Here is a 13,612-nt window from a genome sequence, read left to right on the forward strand (position 1 = left end):
GCAAAGTGTTTCCAGTCGGGAAAGGCGTGGGTTGCGAAATATAGCAGAAACCTGAGAAACTTCGCTGAAAACGACACCTCTTGGATGCCTGCCGCCCACCGCTCCCCCTCTGCCCCAGAATTTCACAGCAGTGAAGCAATGTATGGCGCAGTGAAAGCAGCACATGTTGCTAGGAAGTCCATCAGTTTCTGCGTTGGACACTAAAGGCTGTGAGCGTGACTTTGCCTGCATAGATGTGGTTTGTTTCTTCTGTAAAAGACACTGTCTCTCGATGCTTTCATCGCATCTTCTGGACTTTAGAGTATCATTCATGTAACCACCAGAGACTTTTTCCATTACGTGTGTGAAGTTTCAGCATCTTATGATAAACTCCAATTGATCAGGGGAAATCTGTAATGATTAAATCTCTAATGCTTATCCCTATCAATGGAGCAGCTAGTAAACAAAGTCTGCAGTCTTTGAAGTGCTTATGTGTAATAAATGAATGAAGTAGAAGATCACTAAAGAGTGTATGACATGCAGTTAAGAAAGAAAATCACTGCGTCTGTTGAAATTAAGAATCGTTTCAAAAGACACATGTGATGTTTGTAGACCGAATCCCTATGTCCCGTAAAGGACTCAGATTACAACTGCGGAACTCTTCTAGATACGTTTCTTGACGTTATAAGACAGTTTCGTGTGCTTATCCGTCCGTTAAAGTAGCACACATATATCCACAACGCCTTGGTAACAAAACTGCCAATAATTATCGTCCGTGACGCACTGGGTAGTGACAATACAATTTGTGAGCGCTTCTTGAATTTCACGAATATTCTACCCTACTTCATTACTATTTCACCTTTTTAAGTGTCCGGAAGGAAATAAAATCATTTTTATTTGATTCAAGAGAAATTTCTGAAAGTGAGTTATGGATATTTTCTTGATCTCCTATGTCCCATCACGGAAGAGAGAATCAATGATTTACTTGTTCCTAGCTATTTTGCTTGATAACTTGTGTTGTCTGCTTCACGTCGCGTAGATGATATAATCTGCAACGATTTGCTGGGGAGAGAATCATACAGTCGAGAACTGTATGATAATGGCAAGACCGGAACCCTTGAGTGATGCTGGTCAAACTTAGCCACCACCTTATGGCGTTCAGTCAGGAATGCATAGCTGAAGGCAGCACGGCAACGTTGTATGTTGCTTAGGTATACTATTTAATTCGTTACTTTACTGGCGCCTCGAAATTTGAAAATTGCTTAGAATTTTCAAGCGATTTTCACACTTTCTTTGTCTACACAAGCCATGAATTCTCACAGAATTTGCTATTAATTGAACTATCACCTAACAACAAATTTCAGATGAGATTTCAAACGGCGGACGTAATGTCGCAGAACGTTTCTCTGTCCCAAGGAAATGACATCTTGCAATTCCCAAAACATGTTTTCAGATCCCCTATAGGAAAAACTAAAAGAAAGAAAACACGAAGCATCTAAAACAATCTCTTCTCAGGAAAGCAGTTCTGTGGAATGCAATGGGATTTGATAAACCAGGGACAAAGTAACGAAAAGCAACAATAGCCTGGTAAAGCGTCACACATGTTAGATGTGAAAAGTGAGTACCAGCCTTGAGCTCGAACAAGGTTAACTGCCTTTCGCATACACTGGTAATATCAATGGCACCATCAAAAGACATGTCGACTCAATGACTGGACAAATGGAGGTTGATTCCTCTCGACTGGTTCCACACTATACAGAGGTTTTTCGACCGTGCTGTGGGGGTAGTAATGCTAGAAGAAAAGCTGAATTCTCATACCTTCTTGGAAGGTGTTTTGAGGGCTTGGACGATATCGGCTTTAACCAGTAGCCATTTGAAACTTGGAGTCGATGTGAGAGGTGTTTTCAAATATCACAAATGGTAGTGCACTGGCAGCAAAAGACTTATCAGTCTTACTTACATTTTCAACTTGTCATACAGAATTCATCACAGGATATATTTCTGTTAAATGGTAGAGATATGTCGTATCAGTGATGTCCGTAACGTTATGGGTAAGTGCAATGCACGACTCAGTATTTACCTCGTTTAGTTTGTTTATCCCATAGCTTGATAGGGAGGTGTTTCTAACATATAGTGGAGATGTAAACTCTGTTATGTGAAAGAAGTATGATTTCTTTAAACCTCTTTGGATCATATTGGTGGTAATAGGAATATGATTATTTCAACCGTGTTGCAGAGAAAACGCTTCTGCTTCATGACATAGCGAATTTATTGACTTGAAGAATTTTTTATTGTCAAAATAGTTAAAATAATACTGCGTAACACCAATGTGTATAAGATGTCCCAAAAATTAGGGCCTAAATAGTACAGAGAGTGGTTCAAATGGCTCTGAGCACTATGGGACTTAACAGCTATGGTCATCAGTCCCCTTCAACTTGGAACTACTTAAACCTAACTAAACTAAGGACATCACACAACACCCAGTCATCACGAGGCAAAGAAAATCCCTGACCCCGCCGGGAATCGAACCCAGCAACCTGGGTGCGGGAAGCGAGAACGCTACCGCACGACCACGAGCTGCGGACTACAGAGGGTGGAGGATCCTCAATCGAGTATTTTTCTTGTGGAACCAATAGCCATAAGGAATACTACAGGCGTTAGAAGATTTTTTTGTGAGCAATGTGTCTGAGGCACGTGATTTCAAACACTTGTGTTTCATAACAAATATCAGTAATTTTTCCAAGCGCACGTGACCGCAATTTACAATTCAGCACTGGTTGTGGCAGATGGTGCATTACTCTCCATAAGGACTAACAGATATACTCTTCATATATGGTGCACTGTGATGTTACGCTCGGACAGCCAAACAAATGTACAACAAGCGCCACCCTCATTGGAAGAATTTTATCGTCCTGGACAGAAATTTACGAGAGACTGGATGGAATCAGTTAGAGAAAGCTGACCGAAATTCTCGACAAATAGTTAATCGCACAAAATAATTTGAGGAAAATCGTAATTCCGTTTATGCAGTGGTTCATATTTAATACATCTACATTTACATCTACATCTACATTTATACTCCGCAAGCCACCCAGCGGTGTGTGGCTGAGGGCACTTTACGTTCATTACCTTCATTACTTTACTGTCATTACCTCCCTTTCCTGTTCCAGTCGCGTATGGTTCGCGGGAAGAACGACTGCCGGAAAGCCCCCGTGCGCGCTCGAATCTCTCTAACTTTACATTCGTGATCTCCTCTGGAGGGGGAAGCAATATATTCGATACCTCATCCAGAAAAGCACCCTCTCGAAAACTGGATAGCAAGCTACACCGCGATACAGAGCGCCTCTCTTGCAGAGTCTGCCACTTGAGTTTGCTAAACATCTCCGTAACGCTATCACGCTTACCAAATAACCCTGTGACGAAACGAGCCGCTTTTCTTTGGATCTTCTCTATCTCCTCCGTCAACCCGACCTGGTACGGATCCCACACTGATGAGCAATACTCAAGTATAGGTCGAACGAGTGTTTTGTAAGCCAGCTCCTTTGTTGATGGACTACATTTTCTAAGGACTCTCTGAATGAATCTCAATCTGGCATCCGCCTTACCAACAATTAATTTGATATGATCATTCCATTTCAAATCGTTCCGCACGCATACTCCCAGATATTTTACAGAAGTAACTGCTGCCAGTTTTTGTTCCGCCATCATATAATCGTACAATAAAGGATCCTTCTTTCTATGTATTCGCAATACGTTACATTTGTCTATGTTAAGGGACAGTTGCCACTCCCTGCACCAAGTGCTTATCCGGTGCAGATTGTAACACTCCGGTTTATTTTACTGACTTATCCCGCTCGATTGGGATCTGATAGCAGCCCAAATAGATAATAATTAATGTGACCGTGTGCCTAATGGGGCTGGCAATCGGATTGGACTGTTACGGAGTTGTTACATTCCATTTTGTCCTTCTCAATTGCTGCAATAATGTACTGTTTGGTGGCAAGAAGAACAACAAACACAACTTCACTAAACAAAACCTATATTCTTATCAAAAACCACAAAGATAAGGAGACAGCCACTGCCTTCGTCAATACACTGTTAATAACGGCTAATCTCAGCACAGGCTTCCTCGCTATTCATAATCGTCACACGCAACATACAATCACTGTATTCCAAATAATGCCGGCGCGGTAGACGCGGTATCTCAATAATGGCACATAAATATCACTGAAATCACTCTGTTAATTAAACTTTCTCACTTTCCCGTATAATACTAATGCAAAGGGGTTGAACCGCGGCGATGGCCACTCCCTTTGTCGGTAATTTCTATCAATTGCTGGCTTCTGCTCAGCTCTGCCCACCTTGCGGGAATGTACAACACGCACTGACTTGACTCAACTCTCGCTCTCGCGACCCGACACACTAATCGATAGTTGCCCTGTCGACCTGTGTGAGTGCAAACCTAGTAGTAAGAGCCTGCGGACCCCTTACATCCCCGCCCTCGAAAACTTCTTTAGAGCCGCAGGCGAAAAAGAATCGGCAAGGGAATGAAATATTGCTACATTTGAACAAACACACAGTGTAAATAATTAATGAAATTACAATTCATCAAATAATCCCTCGACTCCGGTAGTGGGCTGTCTCCAACAATAATTTTTACAAAAAGTTATTACATCTCAAAAATATGGCATTGTCCAAATTAAAATTTTTATATCAACCAGCAATAGTCCTCTCTAGCCCAATATTGAATGAAACACACAACATATACCCTCAAAAATTATTACTTAAACACAGGACATATGAATTACTGTACTACAAATTAGTTATTACAGGTTTTATACTCATTCTTAGATAATCTTCGACATGAAATATGCAATTCTAATTGTAATACATCACAAAACACAATGTAAATAAACCTTTCCCTCTTTCAAATGTCCATTTTACAGCTAATGTCCTAAATATATCTTAGCACCTTTATTCGGGTCCTGGTAGCCCTCACTCTTGACCGGACCTCACCTGGAATGTCATTCAGTTTTTCGGTTCTTCCGCCTCTTCCTCTGTAATCAGACGAATGATTAAAATGAATCCTTGGGTCATTACTTCCCTCTCGGTTTCGATCATTAGCTTGATTGTGTCCCTGTGATCGAACAGATTCCAACTGCTCCAGTATCTCCATCAAGGCCTCCCTATTTTTAATTAGGCTCCCAGATACAGTTTCCTGCATTCTCCAGCTCATTCTTCTTTTTATTGCTGATATCATTACGTCATCACTCAGGGGTTGTTCCAAGGTCTCGTTCAATTCCCACAAATGTTCGGCAAACTCTCTCAACGTTCCTCTCCATATACTAAGTGACTTGCGATGGAGTAGGTCCTCAATTACTGCACATTGATGGCTTTTGGACCAGTATTTCTTCAAGAATTCCTCTTCAAACTGATCATAACTAGTAGTCCCTTCCTTCTTCCTGACCCCCCAAGTGAAGGCCTCACCTTCCATTCTATCTATTGCAAATTGAATCTTGTCTGAATCCTTAAGATGTGCTGGGAAAACTCCTTTTAGCCATTTCATAAATATCATTGGGTGCAACCCTTCTTTCGGTCTAAATTTCTGCCCTGTATTATTTTGGACACACCGATTATCACTGCTCATCAATGTAACGACCTTACCTCCCCCAATGGCTAAGGTGGCGTTGCTAATTCGTTTATCAATTTCTTCTGTCTTGCTCTCCAATTGCTGCACTCCCTGTTGTAACTGCCTGACCTCCATTTCAACCCTCTTGTTATCCTCTTCTCGTTGCACAGCTGTGGCATTTCTCAGATTGACAGCTAGTTGGGTTTGCCTATCTCCTATCCCCTTAACCGCATCATTGCATTGTTTCTGCATCTGCGCCACCTCGGCGATTCGATGATTGCAATTTGTTTCTACTTCGTTGATTCTTTCTCCCAATTCGGCTTTTGTTTCTTCAATATCGTCTTCTATCTTTTTGTTAATTTTCCTTCCACCTTCTCCACGTCTCCCTGTACTTGGCCTATACTCTTCCGCAGCTTATTCTCTCTCTCGTTGATATCCATTTTCAACTGTTCTTGTAGCTCCTGTATTTCCTTCTTCAGATTACATTCCATCTTCATCTGCGATGTTTTGATCTCTTGTGCTATAGTTTCTTGCAAATCTTCCCTTAATGATTTGCGAAATATTTCTTCCCTTTCTCTAGCTTCTTGTGCACTCTTCTCTAACGATGCGTTAGTTTCTTGTAAACGCTTCTCTAACGATTCTCTTGTTTCTTGTGAATTCTTCTCTAACGATGCGTTAGTTTCTTGTAAACGCTTCTCTAACGATTCTCTTGTTTCTTGTAAACCTTTCTCTACTGATTTGTGGAATTTTTCTTCCCTTTCTCGTAAATCTTCCTTTAGTGATGCGTTGTTTTCTTTTAGCAAGGCTGCCAACATCGACCATATATCTGCACCCTCGGAAACTGGCTTACCTCTCATTGTTTGTCCCGGTGTCTCGGGATAACTAGTTGAGTGTGCTAATGGGCTATCTGATGACAATCCATAATCACTGATTCCTGAATCATCTCTGTCTTCCTGTCCTATCCCTTTCCTTTCAACTACTGCCTCACAAACCTGCTTATCTTCAGTAGACATGTTTGTTTATTTTTAATGCACAGGTAAGTAATATAGAATAACCTCTAGTAACCCAAAACACTCCTAATTACCATGAAACTAATCAAACAGTACCTGAAGTATTATTCAATTAATCCCTAAATTGATACAATATGCAAGAGCATCGAACACAACAACTCTCAAAAAACCTAATAATTTCCAATAACAACTTCCACATACACAGTTTATGTAAAAATGTTTTAAACAAGATAATCACAACACTCATAAAATCTATAAATGTAAAATCCCCAAAAACAATGAGCATATCCGTATAATTACCATTTAGACTGTGCAGTGTGCATAAATAAGTATGCCATATTTCAGAGTATGCTTCGCAAATTTTTCGGAAATTACTACAATTGGGCACTTGTCCTAATGTGAATATCAGTTAAAAATTGTTTATTTATCGCGAAGACTGCAGACCGCAATTTAATGTTATGTCAACCAGTCGTCTTCACTCACCAACTGACGTTACCGTGAGTCGCGATGTTTTGACGTTTGAGGTGGGCGTGGCGCTGTACTGCCGCTGGAACGCGTGAAGGTCTCGCGGCTCGCAGTGACGGGACGACGTCGTAGTTCTCAGCCAGCCGCTCCGTGGTGCTGCAGGCGGGCGTAGTTTGTAGTTCGGCTGCTAGATGTCGGGACGACGCTCGGTGTAGTGCGTCTGTGCTTGAACTACTCTTTGCACAGGTAGTTGGGATGACGTGTGAAATCACCTCGCAGATCGAAGCTCTTTGGCGCAACTGCTACACGGGTCTGTGTGACGTCACTCAACAATTGCGTCGCCACACGAATTGTCGCCCACATAACAGTTTATGGGTCCACAAGAAGCTGTCCGATTTTCACTATCTAAAAAGCAATTCCGGTCAAAATATTATCACTAAACACTTCTTTAAAACTTTCGTGACGAATTCTTGGCTCGTTTTGGTCGTAATAATGTTCACACGTGTCTTTCTTTGGTGTTCACTTTTCACAGTTTTTCTTGCGGATTTACGCATTTGCACAATATAACACAGTTTGTTGACACTATTATTTTCATCTAATATGGCAAGAGAAAAGTTTAGTCACAATCGTAAGGTGCTATTACTTCGTATTGTTCAAAATGCACTGTTTCTTGTCGCGATTATAAAGTTTATGCTCTGTCCCGATTCAACACTGGAAAATATTTTCTTCGCGTTAAATAAGATAAAATTACCTATTGTTCTTTGCGTTGCACTTGTCCTTTCACGGTAAGCCAAAGGTGTAACACTCCGGTTTATTTTACTGACTTATCCCGCTCGATTGGGATCTGATAGCAGCCCAAATAGATAATAATTAATGTGACCGTGTGCCTAATGGGGCTGGCAATCGGATTGGACTGTTACGGAGTTGTTACATTCCATTTTGTCCTTCTCAATTGCTGCAATAATGTACTGTTTGGTGGCAAGAAGAACAACAAACACAACTTCACTAAACAAAACCTATATTCTTATCAAAAACCACAAAGATAAGGAGACAGCCACTGCTTCGTCAATACACTGTTAATAACGGCTAATCTCAGCACAGGCTTCCTCGCTATTCATAATCGTCACACGCAACATACAATCACTGTAATCCAACACTGTAATCCAAATAATGCCGGCGCGGTAGACGCGGTATCTCAATAACGGCACATAAATATCACTGAAATCACTCTGTTAATTAAACTTTCTCACTTTCCCGTATAATACTAATGCAAAGGGGTTGAACCGCGGCGATGGCCACTCCCTTTGTCGGTAATTTCTATCAATTGCTGGCTTCTGCTCAGCTCTGCCCGCCTCGCGGGAACGTACAACACGCACTGACTTGACTCAACTCTCGCTCTCGCGACCCGACACACTAATCGATAGTTGCCCTGTCGACCTGTGTGAGTGCAAACCTAGTAGTAAGGGCCTGCGGACCCCTTACAAGATCTTCCTGAATTCCGCTGCAATTTTCTAATGCTGCAACTTCTCTGTATAGTACAGCATCATCCGCGAAAAGCTGTATGGAACTTCCGACCCTATCTACTAGGTCATTTATATATATTGTGAAAAGCAGTGGTCCCATAACACTCGCCTGTGGCACGCCAGAGGTTACTTTAACATCTGTAGACGACTCTCCATTGCGAACAACATGCTGTGTTCGGTTTGCTAAAAACTCTTCAATCTAGCCACACAGTTGGTCTGATATTTCGTAGGCTCACTTTGTTTATCAGGCGACAGTACGGAACTGTATCGAACGCCTTCCGGAAGTCAAGAAAAATAGCATCTACCTGGGAGCCTGTATCTAATATTTTCTGGGTCTCACGAACAAATAAAGCGAGTTGGGTCCCACACGATCGCTGTTTCCGGAATCCATGTTGATTCCTACAGAGTAGATTCTGGGTTTCCAGAAACGACATGATACACGAGCAAAAAACATGTTGAAAAATGCACCGTGATTGGCGTTTGTAAGTTTGATGATCGGTACGATATGCTGCTGTTGCTGTAAAGTAAAATTTGCCTATGTCAATAAATAAGTAAACATTTATTCCGTACCGAAATCCCTTATATCCATGTACTAAATTTTGTACCCTGTAATATCTAAATAATCATGTTGCTAAAGTTATGGAACACCCTGTATAGATGAGTACTGATAGGATAAAGTGCACGGAGAGGGAATTACTAAGCGAGACTAACGAGAGTACTTTGTGCTGCAGACGATGTTCGAGCCCAAGTTCGAGAAGCTGCAGGACGAGTTTGGTCTGCGGGTGGCAGCTGCCTGCCCTGGGATTTTCAAATCGCCGCTGTGGAGGGTCACGCCGTCGCGTTCCGTCGTCACGAGTCTCTACCCAGACATGTGGCAGCGCTTCACGAACTTCGAAGTCTACCCTGACGATGTGTGGGTGGTGACTTTCCCGAAATGTGGTAAGTTGGCAATCTGTATAACAATATAAGAGAACTAACAATCTATACGACGCGAAGGGTACAAATAGGAGAATTTCTAACACTTACACCATCCTAATTTCCAGATGATTCGATGATACTATCCGAGGAGGCTATTGCGACCCGCAGCCACGCTATGTGATAATGGAATAAGACACACCTATCCATATTTGTCTTCCACCGAAGACGCTTTACGACCTTCAAACTTTATAGCGAAAACTCGCGACTTAATACGATCAATGAAATATTATCTATTGTGGTGCTAGTATGGTTTCCTCTAGGCTCGCCACGAATTTCTTATACGCTATCAGTTAATGAGAAAACTGGATAAACTATATTAAACTTCATGGTACTGCCATCAGTCACTGCTTCAACCTAAATTTTGTGGTGGAAGGAAGTTCCGATACGTAGGTACAGGTTTAATGTGTGGAAATGTCCAGCTCGTTGGGTGCATTCGACACTTGTCCTTACAAAGTATATAAATATGCAACGAAATAATATATTTAAATCTAAGTATGAAGACACAAAATTGTTGAGCCTCATGGGGGAGTCATCAACTCCTTTTGACCTACACGTACGGCATAATTGTAGTGCTCTCGAGCCACTTGCTGATGACTCGTTCCATACCGTGCTCTCCCTACTGTATTTAATCTTCTGAAGTCACCACCAGGCTCGTGACTCAAGCCGCCTACCTTCGTCTATGTTCTTAATGTGTATCGGCGCGCCTACTGTCTCGATCTCTCCATGGCGGTTTTTGTGTATCATCAACATGGACAAATGCTATGAATATGGATGATACGATACTCTATGCTATTCTGCGGTTTGAATTCACTCTGGCTTTTTTTTTTTTAAGCAGTTGCATTGATTTGATTTTGTAAATTATACTGACTATATTATATACATGCATAAGGCATTATTCATACTACAACTTCTCCCGAATAATTATTTTGTTAAAACTGCACAAGAATTCCACCTGACGTAGTGTAATAATGTAGACTGTAAGTTGTGTTCATATCACTAAAATTACAGATCGTACATCAGAGCTTTTATAATTTTTGTCTTCGATGGATTTAATTGGTTCAAATGGCTCTGAGCACTATTGGACTTAACGTCTTAGGTCATCAGTCCCATAGAACTTAAAACTACTTAAACCTAACTAATCTAAGGGCATCACACGCATCCATGCCCGATGCAGGATTCGAACCTGCGACCGTAGCAGTCCCGCGGTTCCGGACTGCAGCGCCTAGAACCGCACGGCCACCACGGCCGGCGATGGATTTAATTATTCTTAGCAAATTGATCATGAAAAGGAACCACAGAATACCACCAGCACACAACACTGACCTATGCTACCAGAAATATTTTTCTCCGTGATTCGTGCGTAGTTTAGTTTTGGCCTCATACATCAGCAATGAAGTCTGGTTTAGCAATAAATACCATCAGCACTGTTCTTAGAAAGTGCAGTCTGATTCGATTAATTTTTTCTTTCATAAATAGAGTTCAGTACCACCGGTGCACATTTATTTCTTACACATCGGAATATTATTTGCAGTTTCAAGTAATTTAAATTTGCCGCTGTGATAAAAGTTAAGATGGCGGCCAACAAAAGATAGAGGATTTCTTTTTTAATTAAGATTTTCCTTTGCTCAATAAATACACTCCTGGAAATTGAAATAAGAACACCGTGAATTCATTGTCCCAGGAAGGGGAAACTTTATTGACACATTCCTGGGGTCAGATACATCACATGATCACACTGACAGAACCACAGGCACATAGACACAGGCAACAGAGCATGCACAATGTCGGCACTAGTACAGCGTATATCCACCTTTCGCAGCAATGCAGGCTGCTATTCTCCCATGGAGACGATCGTAGAGATGCTGGATGTAGTCCTGTGGAACGGCTTGCCATGCCATTTCCACCTGGCGCCTCAGTTGGACCAGCGTTCGTGCTGGACGTGCAGACCGCGTGAGACGACGCTTCATCCAGTCCCAAACATGCTCAATGGGGGACAGATCCGGAGATCTTACTGGCCAGGGTAGTTGACTTACACCTTCTAGAGCACGTTGGGTGGCACGGGATACATGCGGACGTGCATTGTCCTGTTGGAACAGCAAGTTCCCTTGCCGGTCTAGGAATGGTAGAACGATGGGTTCGATAACGATTTGGATGTACCGTGCACTATTCAGTGTCCCCTCGACGATCACCAGCGGTGTACGGCCAGTGTAGGAGATCGCTCCCCACACCATGATGCCGGGTGTTGGCCCTGTGTGCCTCGGTCGTATGCAGTCCTGATTGTGGCGCTCACCTGCACGGCGCCAAACACGCATACGACCATCATTGGCGCCAAGGCAGAAGCGACTCTCATCGCTGAAGACGACACGTCTCCATTCGTCCCTCCATTCACGCCTGTCGCGACACCACTGGAGGCGGGCTGCACGATGTTGGGGCGTGAGCGGAAGACGGCCTGACGGTGTGCGGGACCGTAGCCCAGCTTCATGGAGACGGTTGCGAATGGTCCTCGCCGATACCCCAGGAGCAACAGTGTCCCTGATTTGCTGGGAAGTGGCGGTGCGGTCCCCTACGGCACTGCGTAGGATCCTACGGTCTTGGCGTGCTTCCGTGCGGCGCTGCGGTCCGGTCCCAGGTCGACGGGCACGTGCACCTTCCGCCGACCACTGGCGACAACATCGATGTACTGTGGAGACCTCACGCCCCACGTGTTGAGCAATTCGGCGGTACGTCCACCCGGCCTCCCGCATGCCCACTATACGCCCTCGCTCAAAGTCCGTCAACTGCACATACGGTTCACGTCCACGCTGTCGCGGCATGCTACCAGTGTTAAAGACTGCGATGGAGCTCCGTATGCCAAGGCAAACTGGCTGACACTAACGGCGGCGGTGCACAAATGCTGCGCAGCTAGCGCCATTCGACGGCCAACACCGCGGTTCCTGGTGTGTCCGCTGTGCCGTGCGTGTGATCATTGCTTGTACAGCCCTCTCGCAGTGTCCGGAGCAAGTATGGTGGGTCTGACACACCGGTGTCAATGTGTTCTTTTTTCCATTTCCAGGAGTGTAATTAATCATTTAAATTGATGCCACCAATAAAAAAATTATTAAATTGTTTTGCAAATTAGTTTAACACAAACCCATGCTTTTTTCAACTAGAACTACATACGAAGTTGCTATATAATCGCAACTAACAATGGCTGCGCTTCTTTCAGCTATGATAAAACAATTAATACAAAATTATAATTAAAAGAGGAAGTGAATTTTCAATAATTAATCATAAATAGTTTTAACGCATCTGGCTCTCTGTTTGTTTTTACCAGCAAATGAACATAAAAGTACAATAGTTGTACATTAAGTGTTTTCCATTCAACAGACCTCAAATCGATTCGCGTCTTGCGTCGGCAACGTGCATCAGAAGAAGACGACAAAAGGGTACAAAACAAAAGAAAAGAATGACATAGATTAACAAAGAATGTGAAACAAATATTGTCTCTGTTTTACACAATATCATCTTTTTAATAAATAATGACATAACTGAATGAATGTTATTGAGTTACGTTACTTTCCACACGTTCATATTCCACTCGCAATAAAAAAAATACACATCTCGCAGATGTTATATCTCCCAGTACAATTTCCATGTTTTTGGAGCCCTGTAGAAAGATATACGTGGTCGTCGATTTGATTTGGACAAAGAGATCCACGCCTGGGTACGATCATGGCTCTGCAGGAAAGCGCAACCACTTTTCCGTGAAGGCATTGACCGTCTTGTCTCACAGTGGGATAAGTGTGTTAACAGCCCAGGCGATTACTTTTGAAATAATAAACAGTTTACTTACATTTTTATATCTGCTTATACTTGACTGCCCCTTGTAGATCATTTTGTGGATAAGGCGGACCAAAGGCTGCGTCTTGTTGGAAGAACACTTAGAAGATGCTACTAATTCACCAAAGAGACTTCAACACTACTCTTGCTCGTCCTCAGAGAGGACCGGAGAAGGATATCGATATAGTTCAAAGGGCAGCTCGTTTTGT

The 13,612-nt window shown here is 42.7% G+C and overlaps 1 protein-coding gene across 3 annotated transcripts in view; it reads left to right on the forward strand.

Annotated features, from left to right (window-relative positions):
• The window catches only part of LOC126474143 (luciferin sulfotransferase-like), a 757,275-nt gene that overhangs the window by 448,256 nt on the left and 295,407 nt on the right, over positions 1 to 13,612 (forward strand). For all 3 annotated transcript variants that reach the window (XM_050101593.1, XM_050101591.1, XM_050101592.1), the window contains one exon: positions 9,338 to 9,545. In XM_050101593.1, coding sequence (XP_049957550.1) covers positions 9,341 to 9,545 — 205 coding nt within the window. In that variant the 5' untranslated portion in view covers positions 9,338 to 9,340. The remainder of the gene's footprint in view (positions 1 to 9,337; positions 9,546 to 13,612) is intronic.

The sequence above is a fragment of the Schistocerca serialis genome, chromosome 4 (assembly GCF_023864345.2).
Source record: "Schistocerca serialis cubense isolate TAMUIC-IGC-003099 chromosome 4, iqSchSeri2.2, whole genome shotgun sequence".
Taxonomy (NCBI): Eukaryota; Metazoa; Arthropoda; class Insecta; order Orthoptera; family Acrididae; genus Schistocerca; species Schistocerca serialis.